The sequence below is a fragment of the Nuphar pumila genome, chromosome 6 (assembly GCF_984573655.1).
Source record: "Nuphar pumila chromosome 6, dmNupPumi1.hap1.1, whole genome shotgun sequence".
Classification (NCBI taxonomy): domain Eukaryota; kingdom Viridiplantae; phylum Streptophyta; class Magnoliopsida; order Nymphaeales; family Nymphaeaceae; genus Nuphar; species Nuphar pumila.
The window spans coordinates 126254840-126274486 of NC_143254.1; the positions used below are offsets into that span (position 1 = coordinate 126254840).

At 41.1% G+C, this 19647-nt stretch overlaps 1 protein-coding gene across 1 annotated transcript; it reads right to left on the bottom strand.

Moving 5' to 3' along the window:
• Nucleotides 1–2144: 2144 nt before the first annotated feature.
• LOC149836100 (UDP-galactose/UDP-glucose transporter 2-like) lies at nucleotides 2145–7668 on the bottom strand. The gene is made up of 7 exons (XM_090008987.1): nucleotides 7238–7668; nucleotides 5427–5455; nucleotides 5136–5337; nucleotides 4765–5007; nucleotides 4542–4643; nucleotides 3274–3381; nucleotides 2145–2783 (listed from the first exon to the last, which is right to left on the bottom strand). The coding sequence occupies exons 1-7, from the start codon at nucleotides 7361–7363 to the stop codon at nucleotides 2532–2534; spliced, it is 1062 nt and encodes a 353-aa protein (XP_089865113.1). The 5' UTR covers nucleotides 7364–7668; the 3' UTR covers nucleotides 2145–2531.
• Between the last annotated feature and the right edge of the window lie 11979 nt (nucleotides 7669–19647).

The window sequence follows — 19647 nt, forward strand, 5'->3', positions numbered from 1 at the left end:
ATCTCGGTTCACGCATTAGTTCTCATATTTTCAGTTCTCTAGTATATATATATATATATATATATATATATATATATATATATATATATATATATATATAATGGCTAGGTGCCTTACTCTTTTTGTGCCTACCGAGCTTTGAAAAGATTGGTTTTATTTTTTCTAAAATCTGACCATACAGATGTGATCTACATGCTTAGTTTTATGAGAATCTACTTTTGGATTATTTGATTCCAACATCAAGTCGGGTTTTTATAAGATTTAGAAATCAACGGTCTATATTTTAAAAGATATTCAATGCTTAAAGAATCATCTTTTTACGCAAAAAAAACATGATTGAAGTGTGATTTTTTAGCAAATCAATAGAACACTTCTGTAGGGTCAGATTTTTAAAAAGCAACATGAAAACCCCCTATCCACTATCCACTGGTGGTAAGGTAGGCTGTAGGCACAGCAAGCATCTGGCACCTACCCATATATATATATATATATATATATATATATATATATATATATATATATATATATATATATATATATATATATATATATACGTGTGTGTGTGTGTGTGTGTGTGAAAAACATACTTACTCATCAAGCTTAGCCACTAGCTGCTTGTGAAGTTTATTCATCCAAGCACAATGAGTAGTGTTCTGCTCAATTGGCATGCCTCATGCAGGCTCGTTAAAGGGGGGAGAGAGAGAGAGAGAGAGAGAGAGAGAGAGAGAGAGAGAGAGAGAGAGAGAGCTGTTTGTATATTTAAATGTGAAATACGTAGTCGAGGCTTTTGGGTTGCAAACACTAGGTCTCATGTTCCACTTGAGTACCTAAAAATTTCAGGTTGTTCAGCTTGCTTGCCATCTCTACTTGAGTCTAAATTGCTCAAGCTTTCATGCAAGAGAACAACTAGCTGAATCAATTTCACGTATCCAAGGTACCACGTGAACAAATATCCGACCCAACCTGTACGCCCAGTTCCTACCAAATAATGTATAATCTAGTTTGGATTCGACCCTAGGCGGTGGCTTCAAATCTCAAAGAGGCCAGCCGGCCCCGCAGGATAGGTTGATTTTTTGTTCGAGTAAAACCAAACTCATGCAAAGAGCTGATGTCCACGCTAGGTTGGTTTTTTGCCTTGACAAACCACACATTGTCCAGCCTCTCATTGGTAAAATTCTCTAGCCCTCCCCATGCTTCAACCTTGGGGCAAGAGATGCCCCCAATAACAAACGGGGGCTCCGCTTGTCTGGCAGTAGTAGTTAGTGCATGCCACCTTGTGTTGGGACGTTGCAAGTTCGAATCCCAATGGTATGGTTGAATAACTGGTAGGGGTCTGCCTAACCCCAGCTTTCTCTATTGGAAATAAAAAGAGATGCCCCCAATAACTTAGTAACATTCACAAGTTGCTCCTACCATATGGGCAAAGTGCTTGTGGACCTCACTACGTTGGTTTATTGTTATTACACGACCAGAAGAGTGTTTTCCTAGAGAAAAACAAACCAACAAGAGATGGTGGTTAAGTATTCGTAAGATTGGAGAGTATGTCCCAATTTTTTTTTCTCCAGCTTCTTTGCTTTCCTTGCCTTTTCTTAAATTATTGGGTATTGAAAATCCCATCTATCATAACACTTTAACTCATCCACTATGTCATCCCTATCTTCATACCCCTCTTAACTCTTTTGAAGGAGGTTGTTTTGATCAGATCTAACCTTATAAATGGATTCAGCATGGTTGGATTTGATAAGATTAGACCCTTGTATCACATTTCTTTTGACAAAAAAAAAGTGATTCTTTTGAATCACAAAATTGTGTTTTGTCAACCACTGGTTTTTTTTATAGCCAAAAAATCCTGCACACAAGTCGGATTACTGTTGATCTTTACTAAATGAATTATGCAGATCACAACTATCGAGTCTGATTCGATCAAAACAACTTACATAAGATGAATTATGCAGATCACACCTATGGAGACTGATTTGATCAAAACAACCACCAATGAAATCCTAATAAGGGGTGTGAAGATAAGGATGACATAAGGGATTAGGGGAACCCATTTCCTCTCTCTCTCTCATGCAGACAAAGGCAAAACATGCACGTTTTCAAGGTACGCCAAAAACATTTTAAGGCGGTGGGGAAGGCAGGGCAGTTAAATCTTATGCACATATAAGAACCAATAATAAAAAGGTAATCAAACAAGATGGATGGTCCAAATCATGGTCCTACTCTCACCTACAGACATGAGAATGTCCCTTCCCTGCCAGCGTAACTATATCATCAAGAAATTTAAATTCCTAAGAAAACCACCCATCTTTGTCTTTTCCCAGATTATTTCAAAAAATCCAACTCCCCCTTCTCCCCACCTTTTACATACATAGGCGATCACACCACATGTACATGCAATGCACCCATTTTTTGCCCCCATTTCTACAGCCCGAAACAGTCCACCAGAATAAAAACTCGGAGATGCCATCCCTTTCCCTTTACGATCTTTAGTCCTCGCAGGGGAAGAAAGGGACATGGATGGGCTAAAATCAAACAGTCGAAATAAACTTCTGGCTAGCTTCGTCGTTCCCTTCAACACCATTCTCCTTCTGTTCCGGCGACTTTCGTCTCGCTGGCTTAGTCCTCTCGATCGTCGGGAAGGTGACGGCGGAGTCCGGCAGCATCTTGAGTGTGATCCCCATGCCTATCAGAAGCAGGCCGGTCCCGTGCTGCGCCGTTAGAGGCTTGGTGAAGATGAGGTATGACAGGAGGAGGGTCACTGCTTTCCTAGCAGTCGTGATCTATATATTCAATTGGCGTGGGAGGCCAGCAAATCAACGTTAGCTGTGTGCGATCCAGAAAACTGGGATAAAGTGAAATTTTACCGATATCACAGCCGCGTACAGTTTTCTAGACAAGTAGATGCTTGCGTTTGGATTTATCCGGGTAAGTTGGAAAAATGTTCAGCTTTTTCATCTAAAAAAAAGTGGGGAAATTGCACTATGAAGCAAAAAATGTAGGCAGGAATCCACCCAATTTTCCACGAAAGTTGGATCAGCTGGCAAGTATGCCGTAGGATCATATGTCGATCCTAGCCATCCAACCGATGCATCTGGATGGCTACGATGCACATATGATGGACCCCATCATATGTCGTATGATGCAAAATACCTAAATTTCCTGATTTTCTGGATAAATTGGTGCATTCACATGCACACGCACACTCAATGAAAGGAGCAAAAAAGAGTAATAAGAGGAAAAAGAAGGCTTGGATATTGAACGATTACCCACCATAGCTGTCGTTGCTGCGCCAAAGATGGCGATGAGGGATAAGACAGAGACTTGGCCGACGAAGGTGGCCATAGCTTCGAACACTAGGACGCCATATACATATGGATGCTGCAACAAGACAACAGAGAAATATTTAAAAGTTGAGTAAAAAAAGCAGAGGCTTGAAATGTCCTTGTGCCCCGAGGGGGGGTGGCGTAGTGAGGTAGGGCCTTGAATGCTAGACGGGCAGTCAAGGTTCCATTCTCATGGGCATCGCCCTCTGTACAAGCCAATGAGTAGCATAAGCCCCTGGAGCAAGGGTCCTAGACGACCATATGTATAGCAGGCTGAGACAGCACGACCAGATCTTCGTGCCATGTGTGGTTTCTTCGGGTTATAAATTCAAAAGAAAAAAAAGCAGAAGCTTGAAAATTGAAATGTTCCTGTCACATAGGCAAGCATTGGATCTCCTTCACGCACGGGCCACGGGGGACCATGCACATGAATGAACTAGGAAAACGGGCTAATCTCTCTCTCTCTCTCTCTCTCTCTCTCTCTCTCTCTATATATATATATATATATATATATATATATATATATATATATATATATATATATATATATAGCTCCCCACTAATTAAAAGAGGTGGTCAACGAAGCAAAGTCTCAAATGCTTAGAAAAATGACATCTGACATTTTTTTATGTCAAGAATACATCCATCCTTGACCCGGGAAGTGCCATCAAACCATCTTACAGCTAAAGAATAAAGCAAGAAATTCCGTAGTACATCTTCTGCGATTAGTTTATAGCTTAGGGTCCTTGAAAACAATCCAATTTGTATATGATGGGAACAAAAGCAGGTAAACAAGTGAATGATTAAAGCCCAGCATCCACATCTAAGAAGGATGGCATCCTGGCAATCTTTCCCATTGGGTATCCCAAGAGCAAGGAATTAAATCAATAGGTTGCTAGCTTTAGACGATTTTCAGGAGAAAGGCCTATCCTAAGAGTTGGGCAACTATGCAAGTCCCACACTGTTCCGGACTCTAGGCTTTAGCGTTCGAGTCAAAGTTGGGAAAGAATTACAGTGACCCTCTGGATGCTTGGACGCTGTAAAGTAGGTAAGGTTCCACTGAAATTTTTGAACATCGGATTCCCGAGTGTTCTTCAGCTTTGCCTGTACGTTATGTATAACAATTGCCTCGGAGAGTGTTTATGTACGAGAGAGAGAGAGAGAGAGAGAGAGAGAGAGAGAGAGAGAGAGAGAGAGAGAGAGAGACCGACCGACCTGTGAACACGAATTCCACGCTTTGAACAACTCTCCCGTTAAGACCATTGGAGCCACCAAGAACGGCAACCCAACCACCGTTGAACAGAAGAGCATCTCCGTCTGTAGATAAACACCAAACAGTCGCATTTCTTCTCAATCACGACGCAAGAAGAAAAAGGGGAAAAAAGAAAAAACAACAAATCTAGAGAGTACCCTCTGGAATTGAGGAGAGCATAATCACCTGTGAGGTGTCTGGACTGATGGTGAAAATGGCTTCCTGCAAATTGCCCAAGAAAGCGTCCATCACCAGAGCACCGGAAACCATTAGAACACCAATTATACTGAAATTTGGAGAAGTGTTGGCATCTGCTAGAGTGAACAGGATGAGGCCAATAACAAGCAGCACTGCCGATACATATTCATGCAAAGGGTATTTCCTTCTCAATCCTGGGATAAACGCTCCCATTATCATCACAGGCAGCACCTGTTTTTTAAAAAAAAAACATAATACAAAAAGAACCAGGGACTCATAATCCAATAACAGAATTACCAATCTCTTCAGTGGAAACATAAATATTACTTTACAATATTTTATAGTAAGATGTAAGTCACCTTGGTTGATTTGAACATTAACTGAGCTGGGTAATTGAGGTAAGCAAGGGATCCTTTGGTCAAGCCATGTGATCCCATGAGAACAGCAGATAGCTTCACATAGGTCTTCCATGGGTTAACCATGTGCTTCATGCGGAACCCTTGGAGGTGTATTAGGAACAAATAGACGAAACCCTGTACGAATGTGAAGTACCATCCGTAGCTGCAAGAAGAATTAGAGACATGAGATAATCCAATGTCAAGTCAGGAACCCAAAGAGATTCAATAGGATATATATATAAATGCTCTAACCTGAAATGCAGACGGTTGTAAACATATTCCTGGAACAGAGCAAGGTTAACAAGTCAGTGGGCAGCTTAGAGCAAAACAAACATTTCATAATACGCAAAAAAAGCAGAACGATCAATAATCATAGCATGGCAACATTTCAAAGCCTCTGATGACTGGTTCTCCTGACATTGGCTCAAGGCATTTTATATACCCCTTTTTACCCAAGGTCACCTTGCGTCTTTAAACTAAACCGATAACCACCTTTTAGCGAACCTAAATATTCACCTGTTGTACATCGACTAAGCCTTTGCGCCTGATCTTGGAAATGACACCCTCCGTGGATGAACCTTGCATAGGAACCCTTAGGTTATCACCAATGTTTGTATTACTCAAGCCTAACATCTATGGAAGCACCAATGAAGGGCTGAATGGATTCAAAGGGAGAATCCACAACACAAATGCATGAAGAAGCCTGAAATCCTTTATAGAATCAGACTGAACAGAGCGAATACTTGTGTGAAAAGTATACAATTTTCTAACCTCTGGACAAATTCGATGATAAAAGAAACAGAGGAAAGCAAAACAGAGCATCCCAAGTACTTCAAACATAAGTATATTTTGCGAAAGATTAGATATAGAAAATCAAGAAAAAAGTTGTGACAGCAAGACGAGTTAAAAGAAACATAAAGAAAAGAAATACCAGAGAAAGAGTTTCATGCGAGTACCTTTGAAGGATTAGATATAGAAATTAAGCAAAAAGTTCTATCCACTGGACAAGTTAAAGGAATCCGTAATGACAAGTTAGTGCAATCTCCAAATTCCCCAAATCATGCTACCAAAACGAAAAATGCCACGAGAATGCCCCAAAAGGACCCGAAGAAATACAAGGCTAAAGGATCAAGATAGCTATTTAACTGATCCCTTCCAAAGTGGTTTACTAACAGAAAAAAAAAACGCAGAAAAAGAGGGTAACAACAAAGCTGGGACAAGTTCACCGTGTCCTATACATACACTCTCCGTTTCAACTATGGTACTTTTTTTTCCTCAGATAAAATTCAGAAAATGTAAAGAAAAACATGCAATTCCAAGAGAATATAAATCAAAACATGAAAAATCCGCGACGCAACTCAACTGTTCTGGAATTAAGAGAACCGAAAAATTATTGAGCAAATTGAACAAGCCAAAAGAAAGAACCAGAGAAAGTGAAAATCTTGCTTCCAAAACACGATTCAAGAGTTGAAACATAAAATGGAGAAAGACGCAAGTAAATCCAGACATCTTCCGTCCAAGTCTTTGCAGAGCAAAAGTTCCCGTCAAATTGGTATAAAAGTATAGGAAAGCGATAGAACATATATATATATATATATATATATATATATATATATATATATATATATAGAGAGAGAGAGAGAGAGAGAGAGAGAGAGAGAGAGAGAGAACATCATAAACCCTGAAATTTCCCAAAACTAAACAAAATTCCGAAGCATCTTCAATTAAAACCAGAAAAAAAACTCATCGTAAAATTCCTAGCCGTAATCCGATCAACAGAAACAGAGCAAGCGACCGACAGCGCCCAAAACTCACTCATTTCCCATTTCCTCTCCAAACAGAGGATTGATCAACCGGAGAAAACACGAATTCCAAGAAAACCCCAGCCTAACTGCACAAAATCCAGAACCGCATGCACTTTCCGAGATTTCTAAACGCAAGAAACAAAAAGAAAAACTTCACGATCGTGATCTCAGATTAAAACGAGAAAAAAGCACATCCAACCAAAAAAGAAGCAAGACACAAGAGAGAGCGCAAAAAACGCGAAAAGGCTCTCCTTTTACCTCACATATTCCATTGACGAGGTAGCCGAAGAAGAAACCGGAGGTGCATATGAGGAACTGGTGCCACTTTGGCCTCGTTGAGAGCGAGATTCCGAAGAGAGACTTCTCTTGCTCCTCGCTCTTCATCTTCTCTTCTCGCCTCTTCCTTTCCACAATCTTCCGAAGGAAGGAAGCGAAGGAGGGAAAACGAGACGGAGAGGGAAGTAGAGGAAGGCGAAGCGATCTCAAGGAATTGATGTTTCAGAGTCACAGAAAAAGAAGAGAGATGGGCGTTAACGTCTCAGAGAAGCAACCTGGAATTAAAAAGGAAGGTAGAGGAACGGAGAAGCCAAAAACGGGAAGCAAGTAAACAACCAGCAAAAATGGGAGGAGGAATTGAGGAAAGAGAGGCGAACAGCAATTTTCAGAAAGTTTCGACGCGTTGCATGCACTCTGAGAGAGAGAGAGAGAGAGAGAGAGATCGGGTTAGCGCCAAGTTCGAAACAGGGCATGCTGCAGAGAGGAAATTACGAGAAGCTCCTCTTATACAACTTAAATAACGAACATATCCCTCCGTGCAGGTAATGGATCTCTTTGCTCCGTTTGGAGTTGGACCGATTTCACTGATCTCGTTCTAGGGAAAAACTCTCGCTGAATTGAAAAAAAAAATGTTTTTTTTTTCTTGAGAAAATCTCCAACAAATATCAGAATATATAAAGTCTAAAAATGTATATAAAACTGTAGAGAGAGTAACCAAAAATTTTAAAAAATGTTTTTTAAAGCCTTTAAGCTAGCGTTTGACTCCCTGTCCAGATTTGGACAGAACACCCTGCCCAGGATAGACAGGACAGGAGTCCAGTTCAGGATACACTGTCCAGTCTGTACTGGACAGGTTTTTTCTTTCTTATTTTTTGGTTTTTTTACAAAACCGTCTCTGTTCCCACAGTTCCAGGGGGAGGGTGGAACCGAAAAAACATGTCCGCCACGACCCACGGATGCATGTCCGCTGTTTGACGGGGCGACGGTGTTCCACGTGTCTGCAATGTTCCTCAGGATGCTGGGCGCGCATTCAAACACCCTCCCATAAAGCCAACAGCTTTTTCGAGAATATATCAGCTTTTACAAATGATGCAAGCTAGAATCCACGAGCTCAACTGACTCTTATCTTGCCAATAGAGTTAAGGATGTCAATGGATTGGATTTTATCCAATATCTGACCCAATTCGATTCCATTTAATTGCATTCCAATTATAACGGGATGCGGACATGAAACAGGGATGGCAGTGGACCGGGGGAAAGCGGGCCCCAGCCCACCTCACCCCGTTTGGACCAGGGATGAAGGGTATGAAACGGGGATGGCAGTGGACAGAGGGAAAGCAGGGCCCCGCCCCACCTCGCCCCGTTTGGACCGGGGATGAAGGGTATGAAACAGGGATGAAGGTTAAAATCCATCCCCGTTCGGGGATGAATGTACACTTTTCCCCGCCCCGCCCCGTCTCATCCCTGCCCCTGCCACTTTTCCCCGCAATAGCCCCACCTCGCCCAGTCTCATTCCCGTTTGAAACAGGGATGAAGGCGGGGGTGGAGGTTAAAATCCATCCCCGTACCAGGATGGAGGTTCTAATCTTGAGGCGGGGCGGGGGTGGAGACCTTGTCCCCCGCCCCGCCCCACTGCCATCCCTAAGCTCAATTGACTCTTATCTTGCCAATAGAGTTAAGGATGTCAATGGATTGGATTTTATCCAATATCTGACCCAATTGGATTCCATATTAATTATAACGGGATGCGGACATGATTTTGACTTTTACTATCTAATCCGAGAAATATCCAAAATTCGAGGACATCTGAGTCCATTTACATGTAAAAAAAGTGGATCTGGCATAAGTTTGTCACCATCCGAATCCAATTCTGAATCTAATCCGTTTAGCCAATATCCAATTAGTCAAATATGGTATGACGGATCGGATCCAAATCCGAACCATTTGCATGCCTAAGGAGAATCGAGTCTGGTTTGCGCTGCCATTACGTGGTTCAGCCTACTAAATCTTGACCAAGACCTAATCTAGGCCGACTTTATGAATCAACAGGATCTAGGCTAGGTGTTCTTTAAGTCGAAATCGGATATAGAGATTTCAGATCCTTCACCGGGTCCATAAAAAGAGCAAGCAAGTCATGGTATTGGATAACTAAAAAAGGCAGTTTGGTCATTTTGAAGAATGGCCCACACTTGGCTTAATTGGACTTTAATAATAGTGGTCGTCGCAAATATCAGCCGTTCGATAAAAAGATTCACTGCGCCAGTGGAATTGAATGGGAAAATTGAAAAGACTTTTATACCCAAAAAGATATATTGGTTATTTATTTTCGAGTCATAAGGACGTGGTTAATTTCGGAAAAGTATATCTTGCAAAGCTGGCATACAAGAGCCCAAATTGTGCCACGTTTCCAATGCAAGTGCCACGTCAAATATGGAATAGCATGCCGTGGCTCATTTAGATCATGCAGCTTTTGGGTGGGATTTCTTATTGACCCAATCCCACTTAGTTGGGTCTGGACTTTATGTCCCCTTGAATTTGACCCATAGTGATAAATGATACTCGTGTATACTTTTTTGGCCGGAGAACCGGGTCACTTAATGGGTCTGCTTCCCTGCAAGGTAAAACTCCGAGTTGAGTACACGACTATCCGGTCTTACCTTCTTTAACCGTGACGACAGTCACAATGCACTGAAATGATTCGATCCTGGGACTTTAGCTTGTCACAGGATCTCGCTGACCACATGGGTAACCACGGCGATGGTACGATGCTTATATATATATATATGAAAAATATTTATATATAGCAATATATTTAAAAATTTAGCTCAAACTAAGAATACTTAAAAAAATTACTGCATATCACAATGTTTAAAGCCAACTCTAAATATATATTTATTAATAAAAGAAAAAGTTAATGTAGCCGGTGCCATAGCAAATGTACCCGGTTTCAACATTGCGGCAAAGGGTTTTGAACTCATGATGTCCCGTAATTTGGTGATCTTTAGACTACAAAAGATTCAGCATATTTTGATTGGAAGTTGTAAGAAATATTAGGATTTTATAAAATCCTCGCTTTCTTTTTTTAATCATTTTTCTTTTGAATTATATTTCCCTTATTACCTTTCGAGTTTTCTAAATTTTTTTCTTTGCTTTTGCTTTTTGTTTTTTTTTACACATAGGTTGAGGTTTTATTGGTTTGATTTTGGATATGGATTTAGGTGGTGTTAAGCTCATTATAAGTCTTGATCTAATAATGGCTTAGTATATTTTTTTATATTTAACAAGAAAAAACCTTGGTTTTAACAGTGGGGTCGAAAGAAATTGAGGCTCTACCATATCGCCCACCTCTAGGGGTCGGCAACGGGTTAGGTCAGCCCGGTCAAAACGGGCTGGGCCAAAAGTCCGGATCGGGCTGGCCGATTAGATAACCCCTGGCGACAACCCGCACGTTAGGCCCATGGGCCTGATCGGGTTGATCTGGGCTGAATATATATTAATATATATCTCACACACACATAAGAAACAGATTTTTTTTTTTTAAAAACATGTTTTTTTTTTAAATATCAGCAAATAATAAATAATTTGAAATAAAAAAATTATGAAGTACAAATACAAAATATTCAAAAATAAAATTACACATTTTTTTCATGATATATGATTTTACAAAAATATCACTAAAAATTGCCGTTAAAAACATCCAAGTCTCGCAATATTTGTAACACTGCTCGTAGTTGGGGGTGTCAACGAGTCGGATTTACCGGACCCATTAAACCCTACCCGGTTCGGGTATGGTGATAAATAAAAAGACCTGATTAAGACCCAGGTCTGGATTGGAAGGTCCAATTAATACATGATCCAAGGTATAGTTTGTGAAATTTTATACCAGACCCGAGTTCCAATTAAGATCCACAATTTTTTAATGTAAAAATAATAAAAAATATTGTTTTAAGGGTATGACCCGGGTCTGGTTCATGTAGTTTTTATTTGGGTTTGGGTATGATTTCTCTTAGAGTGAGTCTGATTAGACTCAGATCCGAACTCGATACCATACCTGAAAATCGGGGCTAGGTCTGGTTCTACCTGGGTCTGAACCAAACCCGTTGACACCCCTACTCGTAGTTCTTGTAGGCATGCCAACATCAGCTTAAATCGACTGATTTGTTTTGTTTGATTGATTATGAGACATACGGGACTAATTGGGCTGGTCCAGTTCCATCATCTGAAAACGATGGTGATTTTATTTTTGGAGCATACTGACAACTTCAAGTTCAAAATTCTCTTTTGTTTTTTTTGAAAGGGGGTTAGGCAGACCCCTACCAGATATCTCTTAAGCCCCATTTGGCAGAGGGATTCGAACCTGGAAGTTCAGCTTAGCACAGTACCAGCTTACCACATGGGATACCACCTCGGTGGACAAAACATGAAGTTAATCATAGTTGCAGTAAGTAATATTTTCAATTTGTCATTGATCTTTGCAATTGTTAATTTGACACCTTTTTAACAGAAACACCAGATATGGTAACGACTGTTTTGCAAAACCAAGCAAGGCAGGAATGTGTTTGTGAATCACCAATAAGACAGGAACTATTTTGCAGAAAAAAACCAGTAATAAAATGATAGGATTGTGTTAAAAATAATCATCTGTCTGAGAATTTATCTTTTGGCTCATAAGGAGGAGAACAAAATATTACATAAATGCAAATCACCTAGAACTATTTGCTAAAAAACCCATAATAAAACGATAGGAATGTTTTAAACAAAACCATAAGGCAGAGACTTTATCTTTCGGCTCATAAGATGGAGAACATAGAAAATAGAAACCCACTTTCCATAATACTTGATGAGTTGCCCCAAGGGGATTGGCTTAGTGGGGTGGGGGCCTTCGCGGGGAGCTATGTCACATAGGTGCGGGTGTGGATGCGACGCACTTTAAAAAAACTTGGGTGTAGGGGGTGCCGGGAGTATATATATATATATATATATATATATATATATATATATATATATATATATATATATATATATATATATATATATATATATATAGAGAGAGAGAGAGAGAGAGAGAGAGAGAGAGAGAGAAATTCAACATTACCACTCATGAAGATCAACAAAATGTTGAACTCATGAACTGAACAAGAACAAAAGCCAAAACAAATAAACAAAGCACAAGAGAAAAGAACATTAGACAGATAAAATGGGCTCACGCCGAAGCCGCTTGCCCAGATTGCGACAAAGGATAGGTAGCATCAGCAGGAGGGAGTGGAAGATCACTAAGATGCATACAATCGCATAAACATCTACCAAGATTTTATGCACCAGGTTTTGAATGTTAACTCGAATATGACGAAAATGAGCATTGTTTCGCGTCATCCAAACAAACCACCAAGAAGTAAGCAACCACGTCCGCCAAATGAACCTCCACCTCTTGCTGCGCCTAATACAAACCGGCCCCAAGATCAGATCTAGCGCAAAGGACTCCTCCTTAACAAATACTTTCGGATGCCTCCAGGTCCTGCTAAAGATTTTCATAAATATTGGGCAAGACCAGAACAAGTGAAACATAGATTCTTCTGCAGCTTGACAAAGCACGCACCAATTCAAGAGTTGAATGCCCCACTTCTTTAAATTACTGTGGGTCTCGATCCTATCGTGCAAAATTAACCGAAAGTCTCTTGGATAAAAAGAGAGAGAGAGAGACTTGATTAGGGTTAACCGAATCAACTTTTGGATAAAAATGGACCTTTGTGGTTGACTTCACCTAATACAAAGAAAGTTGTGTTCAAGTGCCCCATCCACTGGGGTGTGGGTGCGACGCTGATGCGGTGCCCTGTTAGAAGAGTCCGTGTGACATAGACCGGCAGTCAAGATTTCATTCTCATGGGTGTCACTATTCTGCACAAGTGAATGGGTAGCATAGGTCCGGGGAATAGGGGTACTAGCTTAAGAGTTTTATGATGCGTCACGACAGGCTGAGCCAGTGAGGCCAAGTCTTTGTGCTGGGTGCTGTTTATTATGGTTATAAATCCAAAAAAAATAGTACTTGATGTGTTCCCTTCTTGGACCAAACAAGCCCCTCACGGCATGCTTTGTGACACCTGTGTTATCGTTTCTGTTACATCAACTTCAAAATCATGGAATTGGAACTATCATAATAGGTCGTAGTTTTGACCAAATCTATTCCGTTAGATGTGAAAATGGGCTCTTGGATCATACTTTTTTTGAGCGTAAAAATATAATTTTATGAAAGTTAAAATTTTGGTAGATGGTAGAAATCTTTTATATATATATATATATATATATATATATATATATATATATATATATATATATATATATATATATATATATATATATATAGGTTGGAATAACATGATCCAAACACTGTTTTTTACTAATCTAAATATGTAAATAATGCACATATGGAGGTCAGATGTGCAAAACTAATTAACAAATAAAAAATGTGACTGTTTTTTACTAGGGGTTCGTTACCCACAAGGGTAGCAAACATTGAGTGATGCAATAGCTGCATAATCGATAGGTGCTTGAACTGTTGAACACCTACTTGATGTTGCTACGCTCAACCTTTTTTTTATGCAAAAAAGGGAGGAAAGGGGTATTAGCTTTAGCCACGAATAAAAATGCCACTGAAACTCATTTTTAAAATACCACGTGCATCCCTGTGGACCATTTAGCCGGGCAGGAAAACACTGCTAAATGGTTTTTTGCTCGGTTTTGCACCAAAACAGCATCGATTTTGGTTTTTTGTGTGCGCTGACCAACCATCACACCCACGATGGACGGTCAACACGATTAAGTAAGGGTTAAGTAGCTATTGATCAAGCAGCTACTAGTCACAAGTTGCAGCTGATATTGTGAAAAGAGTTCACTTATTTTTTTTAAGAAGAAAAGATTTCTGTTCTGAGACATCTGATAAAATTGGAACGATTTCACTTTTGTTGCACTATGTTTTCAAAACCATAAGATTCGTCAAGTTGTGAACCTGTCATGTTCTTGAAATGTCCCATAATTTTAAAATATCATGATTTATCACATTTAATATAGTAATACTTTTAATGTTATACTTTTCTTTTTGTTCCTATATATTGCTTAAAAAACTATTTACAAAAACCAAGCACGAGCAGTTAGTGCACGTCACCTTGTGTTGGGTCTTGCAAGTTCGAACCCCAAATGGTATGGTTGTATAACTGGTATGGGTACCCCTAAACCTAGGGGTGGCAATAGTGTAGGGTTGGTGGGTCAAAACACCTCAACACAAACCCGACCCGTTTATTAAACGGGTCGGATGTGGCAAACACGAACACGACCTATTTATTAAACGGGTAACCCAACCCGACACAACGTGTTGCGGGTTCGATCTGACCGTCACAAACATAAACCCCAAGCAAAACGTTCCAAGAAACCACATCTCATTGAGGCATTTCGTGTAACACTTGTTGAGCAGATCAGAATCTCCCACATCAATCGTAGAAATGGATCAACGCATTCGTGACAAAGACGTTGGCGACAAACCCGAGCTTTGCGACGTGCCCGTGGATTTGCTCGCCTTCCAGCAAGACAGGGGCGCGCGCAGGCCTTGAGGACCAAGGGAAAGGTGTAGTTGTTCGGGGAGACGCCGCGGGAGACGAATTGGGCGTAGAAGGCGACTCCTCGGAGAGGGTCTCCACGTTCGGCGAAGCCCCGAATGAGCATGTTTCTGGCGAAGGTGTCGGGGTTGTGAATGCGGTGGAAGACAGCCAGGGCGTAGTCCGACAAGGAGGAGGGGGAGAGCGAGCAAGCGGCGATGAGTGGGCCGGCGATGGCGGTGATGCCGGTGACGCCGGAGGTGACGATTTGAGCATGGGCTTGCTTGATGTGGGACAACGGCGAGCATCAGTAGAGGAGGGAAAGGGAGGGGTGGGTTGCCAGTGCGGGAGGCATTGCCGACGGAGGAGGGTGGCAAAGGCGGGTAAGAGAGAGAGTGTGGGTGGTGATGGGTAGCGGTGGGCATTTGGGAATGGACCATGGGGTGACCCGCCCGCCTACCTAACCCGTGTAAACGGGTTGCAGGTTCGTGTAAACGGGTTGACCCGCCCGCCTAACCTGTTTATTAAATGAGTCAAACGGGTTGGCGGGTTGGCATACCCCTAACACGAACCCGACCCGTATAATAAACGGGTTAGGTGGGTCGATCCGTTTACAACACAAACCCGTTTAAGCCAAACCCAAACCCAAACCCGGCTAAGAAGCCGGTTGGCGGGTCGGGTTGCCAGGTCTTGTCAGATTTTGCCACCCCTACCTAAACCCAGCTTTCTCTGTAACATTTCAATTATGATACCTAGTTGCATTGCTTTTATCTTTTATGCTACAAAGACATGCTTGGTCCAAAATCAACAAGGTGGCCTTTTTTAGTCCAAATGGATAAAATTCCCTCACTATTAATTTCCTTAATAGAAATGCACAATTTGAGTTTTTTTTTATCAGGAAATGACGAAAAAAATCATTTACACTTCAGAGGGGTATTTGAAATGCAGTCAAATAAAGCAGCCTTTTAAATGTAATGTGAGAAAGGTTGGCCAACTTTTTGTAAGTAGCCAATAAGTTAAGCTGTTTTTTGTAAACAAGTTTAGAATTTTTTATATACTGATATGGTCCAATATTTTACCAAAAAAAATTAATTTATCCCAAGATTTTGCCTTGCTGAGAAGATCCCAATATCGAGATGCTGACCATAGGGAAAAAGTTTAAAACTGCAAAATATCTGCAGCCAAAAACTCATGCGAAATACAAAATTTGTTTAAACAAAAATCACATTTTTTGGGAAAAATATCAGCAATAATAAGGAAATAAAAAGTTTTAAAAATAAATTTTATAAAGAAATACAAATAAAAATATTTAAAAATAAAACTCACTATTTTTATGCTAAATAGCCGTTAAAAACACAAATATCACCTTTAAGACATGATATTTATGTTTTTACAAAAAAAAAACATGATATTTACCATTTAAAACTTTTAGGTAATTTCTCACACTGTTTGTCACATTGATCTTGACAAGGGGTGTCAACGGGTCGGGTTTACAGGGACCCGACCCATACCAAACCCTTTAGGGTCAGGGTATGGTGAAAAATAAGAAGATCTGATTAAGTCCCAGGTCCGAACCCTAAGGTCCAATTAATTCATGAATTCAGGTATAGTTTGTGAAATTTTATAATAGACCCGGGCCCAACCTGAGTTCCAATTAAGACCTGCAAATTTTAAATGTAAAAATGATAATAAAAATAGTATTTTACCGGGTGTGGCACGGGTTTGGTTTATATAGTTTTTATCGGGTCTGGGGTGGACAACCGGCCCAGCAGCCCGATGGGCCAAGCTGACCCAGCCCACCATGGGCGGGGTTTGGGCCATGATTTTAGGCCCGGGTCCATTAGGTACCAGGCCGAAACTCAGGCCCTTATCTATCTAGGCCGGGCTCAGGCCGACCCTCGAGCTACCAGACCAATAGGGATTGCAGTGGACCAGGGGAAAATGGGGCTCCACCCCATTTGGACCGAGGATGGAGGACATGAAACGAGGATAGAGGCGGGGATAGACTTACGCTTTCCCCCGGCCATGCCCTGTTCCCGATCCCCATTCTAAAATGCCTTTAGGGATGACAATGGACAGGGGAGAAACGGGGTCCCGCCCTGCCCTGCCTCTTTCCGTTTGGACCAGTGATGGAGGACATGAAACAGGGATGGAGGTTAAAATCAAAACCTGTGTGGAGATAAAGGTGGGGATGGAGGGCAGAATTTTGAGAGAGGGCGGGGGTGGAGACCTTGTTCCCCGCCTCTGCACCGGTCCTATAGGCCGACCCGATGGGCCTTATTTATTTATGAATTTTTAATAATATAATTTTTTTAAAAATAACTATTACATAGTAACTTGGGTAACTATTATTATTTATCTAATTAGTTGCATGAGAACTTGATATTTGTTAATTATTACTATTTACCTAATTAGTTGCGTGAGAACTTGCTATTCTCTCATTAACCCATAATTTTAGTCAAGCATTTATGCATTTAAAGATTAGGTAGGCCAGGCAGGGCTGGACCCAGCCTGCTCCACATTGGCCTGTTGGGCCAATGGGCCTGCCCATGGGCTTCTCTTCAAACCCGAGCCCATTAAGAGCCGGCCCCGCCCGATGACCACGCCTAGGTCTGGGTATGGTTTCTCTTATGGGAGGTCCATTTAGATCCAGGTCCAAACCCGATACCATACCCAAAAATAGGGGCCAGGTCTGGTTCCACCTGGGTCTGAACCAAACCTGACCAGTTGACACCCCTAATCTTGAGGTTGTCTGCAATGCATTAAGCAACCTGCTTGTTACTTGAAGACTAAAACTTGCTGTTTCCAAATCACATCGTTGACACCAGTTTCTCATGTCAGTTCTACATGATTCACCTCCTGCACATTCTAATAGAAGTGCTCTGCATTACTTTGTTTTAGTCCCAGCGATCACTTTGATTATTGAAATCGCATTTCTCTTCATTGTTCTGGTGTTTTTCAGGATCCACCAACCAATATGACAATTGGAGTAGGTAGCAAGCACTGCAGGCTTTTGCCACCTTTCTCTACCAACTTTACTCCCACCAACAAAAACTTTGTGCAGGGAACAATTTCAGCATGTTATCAACAAGTTAGTTGTTCAGGTTCATAGGTTCAACTGCTCAAGCCCATGATTTCTGCATGGTTTGTGTACCTACCACACTTGTCTCTGTGATAATATCAAGTCTCATCAATACTGGAAGCAGCGCATTTTTTTAAGTTTTCAATACCCACTTAGAGATCTCTCTTCTTCTGTGAATTAGTCAAAAGTCTATACTGATTGACAAAGAAAAGAAAAGCAAAACGGAAAATATGCAGCAAACCTGTTTCAAATACAGAGTCCAATTTTCCATGTTACTTAAATATTCTGGAATTGATTGCAGGAACCCTGTGCTCCTGTGATTTGGATGAGCACAAATCCAGTCCTTCGGTTGATCAAAATCCCCAACATCCATATATTTCGTCATCGATTTGGTCCAAGCTAAAAATGCAAATGTTGGTTTAGAGCAGTGTTGTCAGTATCAGTGTTTATCGGCCTGAATCCTCTATTTTTTTAATAAATGTAAAAAATAACTTAAATTAAATTTGTTAATATTATTTGAATAACTTTAACACGTGTCACGTTCTGATTGACACGTAATATTTTTTGGCAGATTCAGAACGATTCACCTGAATCATTGGCCAAACGATACAGGTCCGATTCCAATACTGACAACATTGGTTTGGAGTGCTAATTTTGGTCCAATGTGGTCAAATTATGGGCTTACAAAAGCTCATATTGGCCAATGGGACCTAAGAATGAGGATGCACTACATAAAAAAAAAATGATTTGCTATAGCCCACAAGGGCTCCACCCATCTGGTAGGATGACTTGTGAATGCCACTGAGTTCATGGGACATTACGAGTTTGAAACCCATGTAGGACGTGCCTTGCCGCAAGGTAGAAGTTGGGTGTATTCCCCAGTGAGTAGGGGAACCTCACATGTTTTACTAAGCCAAGGCCAGCCAACGTGGGGTCAGTGATGAGAGGCTAAAATCTCAATTAATATGATCCTACGGTGTTGGCTACCAACTCCAATACTGGCAAACTTAAAGACAATTCTAACTCATGAATTGATTACCACATTCCAATCATTACCAAAGGGGGCTCAGCTTGTTTGGTAGGAGCTGTTGGTGCACATCATTGGGACGTTGCAAGTTCAAAATCCAATGGTATATTGTGTAACTGGTGGGGTTCTGCCAAACCCCAGCTTGCCTTTAAAAAAAAAAAAGGGGGTCTGCCTAACCCCAGCTTGCCTTTCAAAAAAAAGAAAAAACTACATTCCATGCATTGGTCCTCAAGGGAGATAGCTACCTACTTGCATCCCTTGAAAATGTGGATTGTAAGTTAACGGACTAGTTGCCCCTAGCAGGGTTAGCTTAGTTGGGTGGGGCCTTGGCCACTAGACGGTGGTCAGGGTTTGATTCCCATGGGCATCTCCTCTCGGCGCAAGCCGACCCCAACATAGGCTCTAAGAGTGGGGTTCTAGCCTCAAAGTTTTAAGCCACTGGTACGATGATAGTAGGTATGGCAGGCTAAGCCAGCACGACCAGGTCATCGTGCCAAGTGTGGTTTCTTCGGGCTATAAATTCAAAATAGTTAACAGGGTAATTGGAAGTGTGCTGCCTTCCACCAAAAGGTGGAACTGAGGAATCTTTTCCAGTCACTTTCCATCCCTAACGATGTCAGGAGGAATAAAAATCTTGCAGGAAACATTTTGGTGCTGAGGCGTTTGAAGTGTGGATTTAACAGGGTATTAAGTAAAA

What these genes read in the sequence shown, in the direction of transcription:
- LOC149836100 (XM_090008987.1), bottom strand. Translation starts at nt 7,363, where the DNA reads ATGAAGAGCGAGGAGCAAGAGAAGTCTCTCTTCGGAATCTCGCTCTCA. An exon ending in TCAGTCCAGACACCTCACAG is followed by an intron (nt 4,644 to 4,764) that starts GTGATTATGCTC and finishes GTTTATCTACAG; the next exon opens with ACGGAGATGCTCTTCTGTTC. An exon ending in GCGCAGCAACGACAGCTATG is followed by an intron (nt 2,784 to 3,273) that starts GTGGGTAATCGT and finishes TTGAATATATAG; the next exon opens with ATCACGACTGCTAGGAAAGC.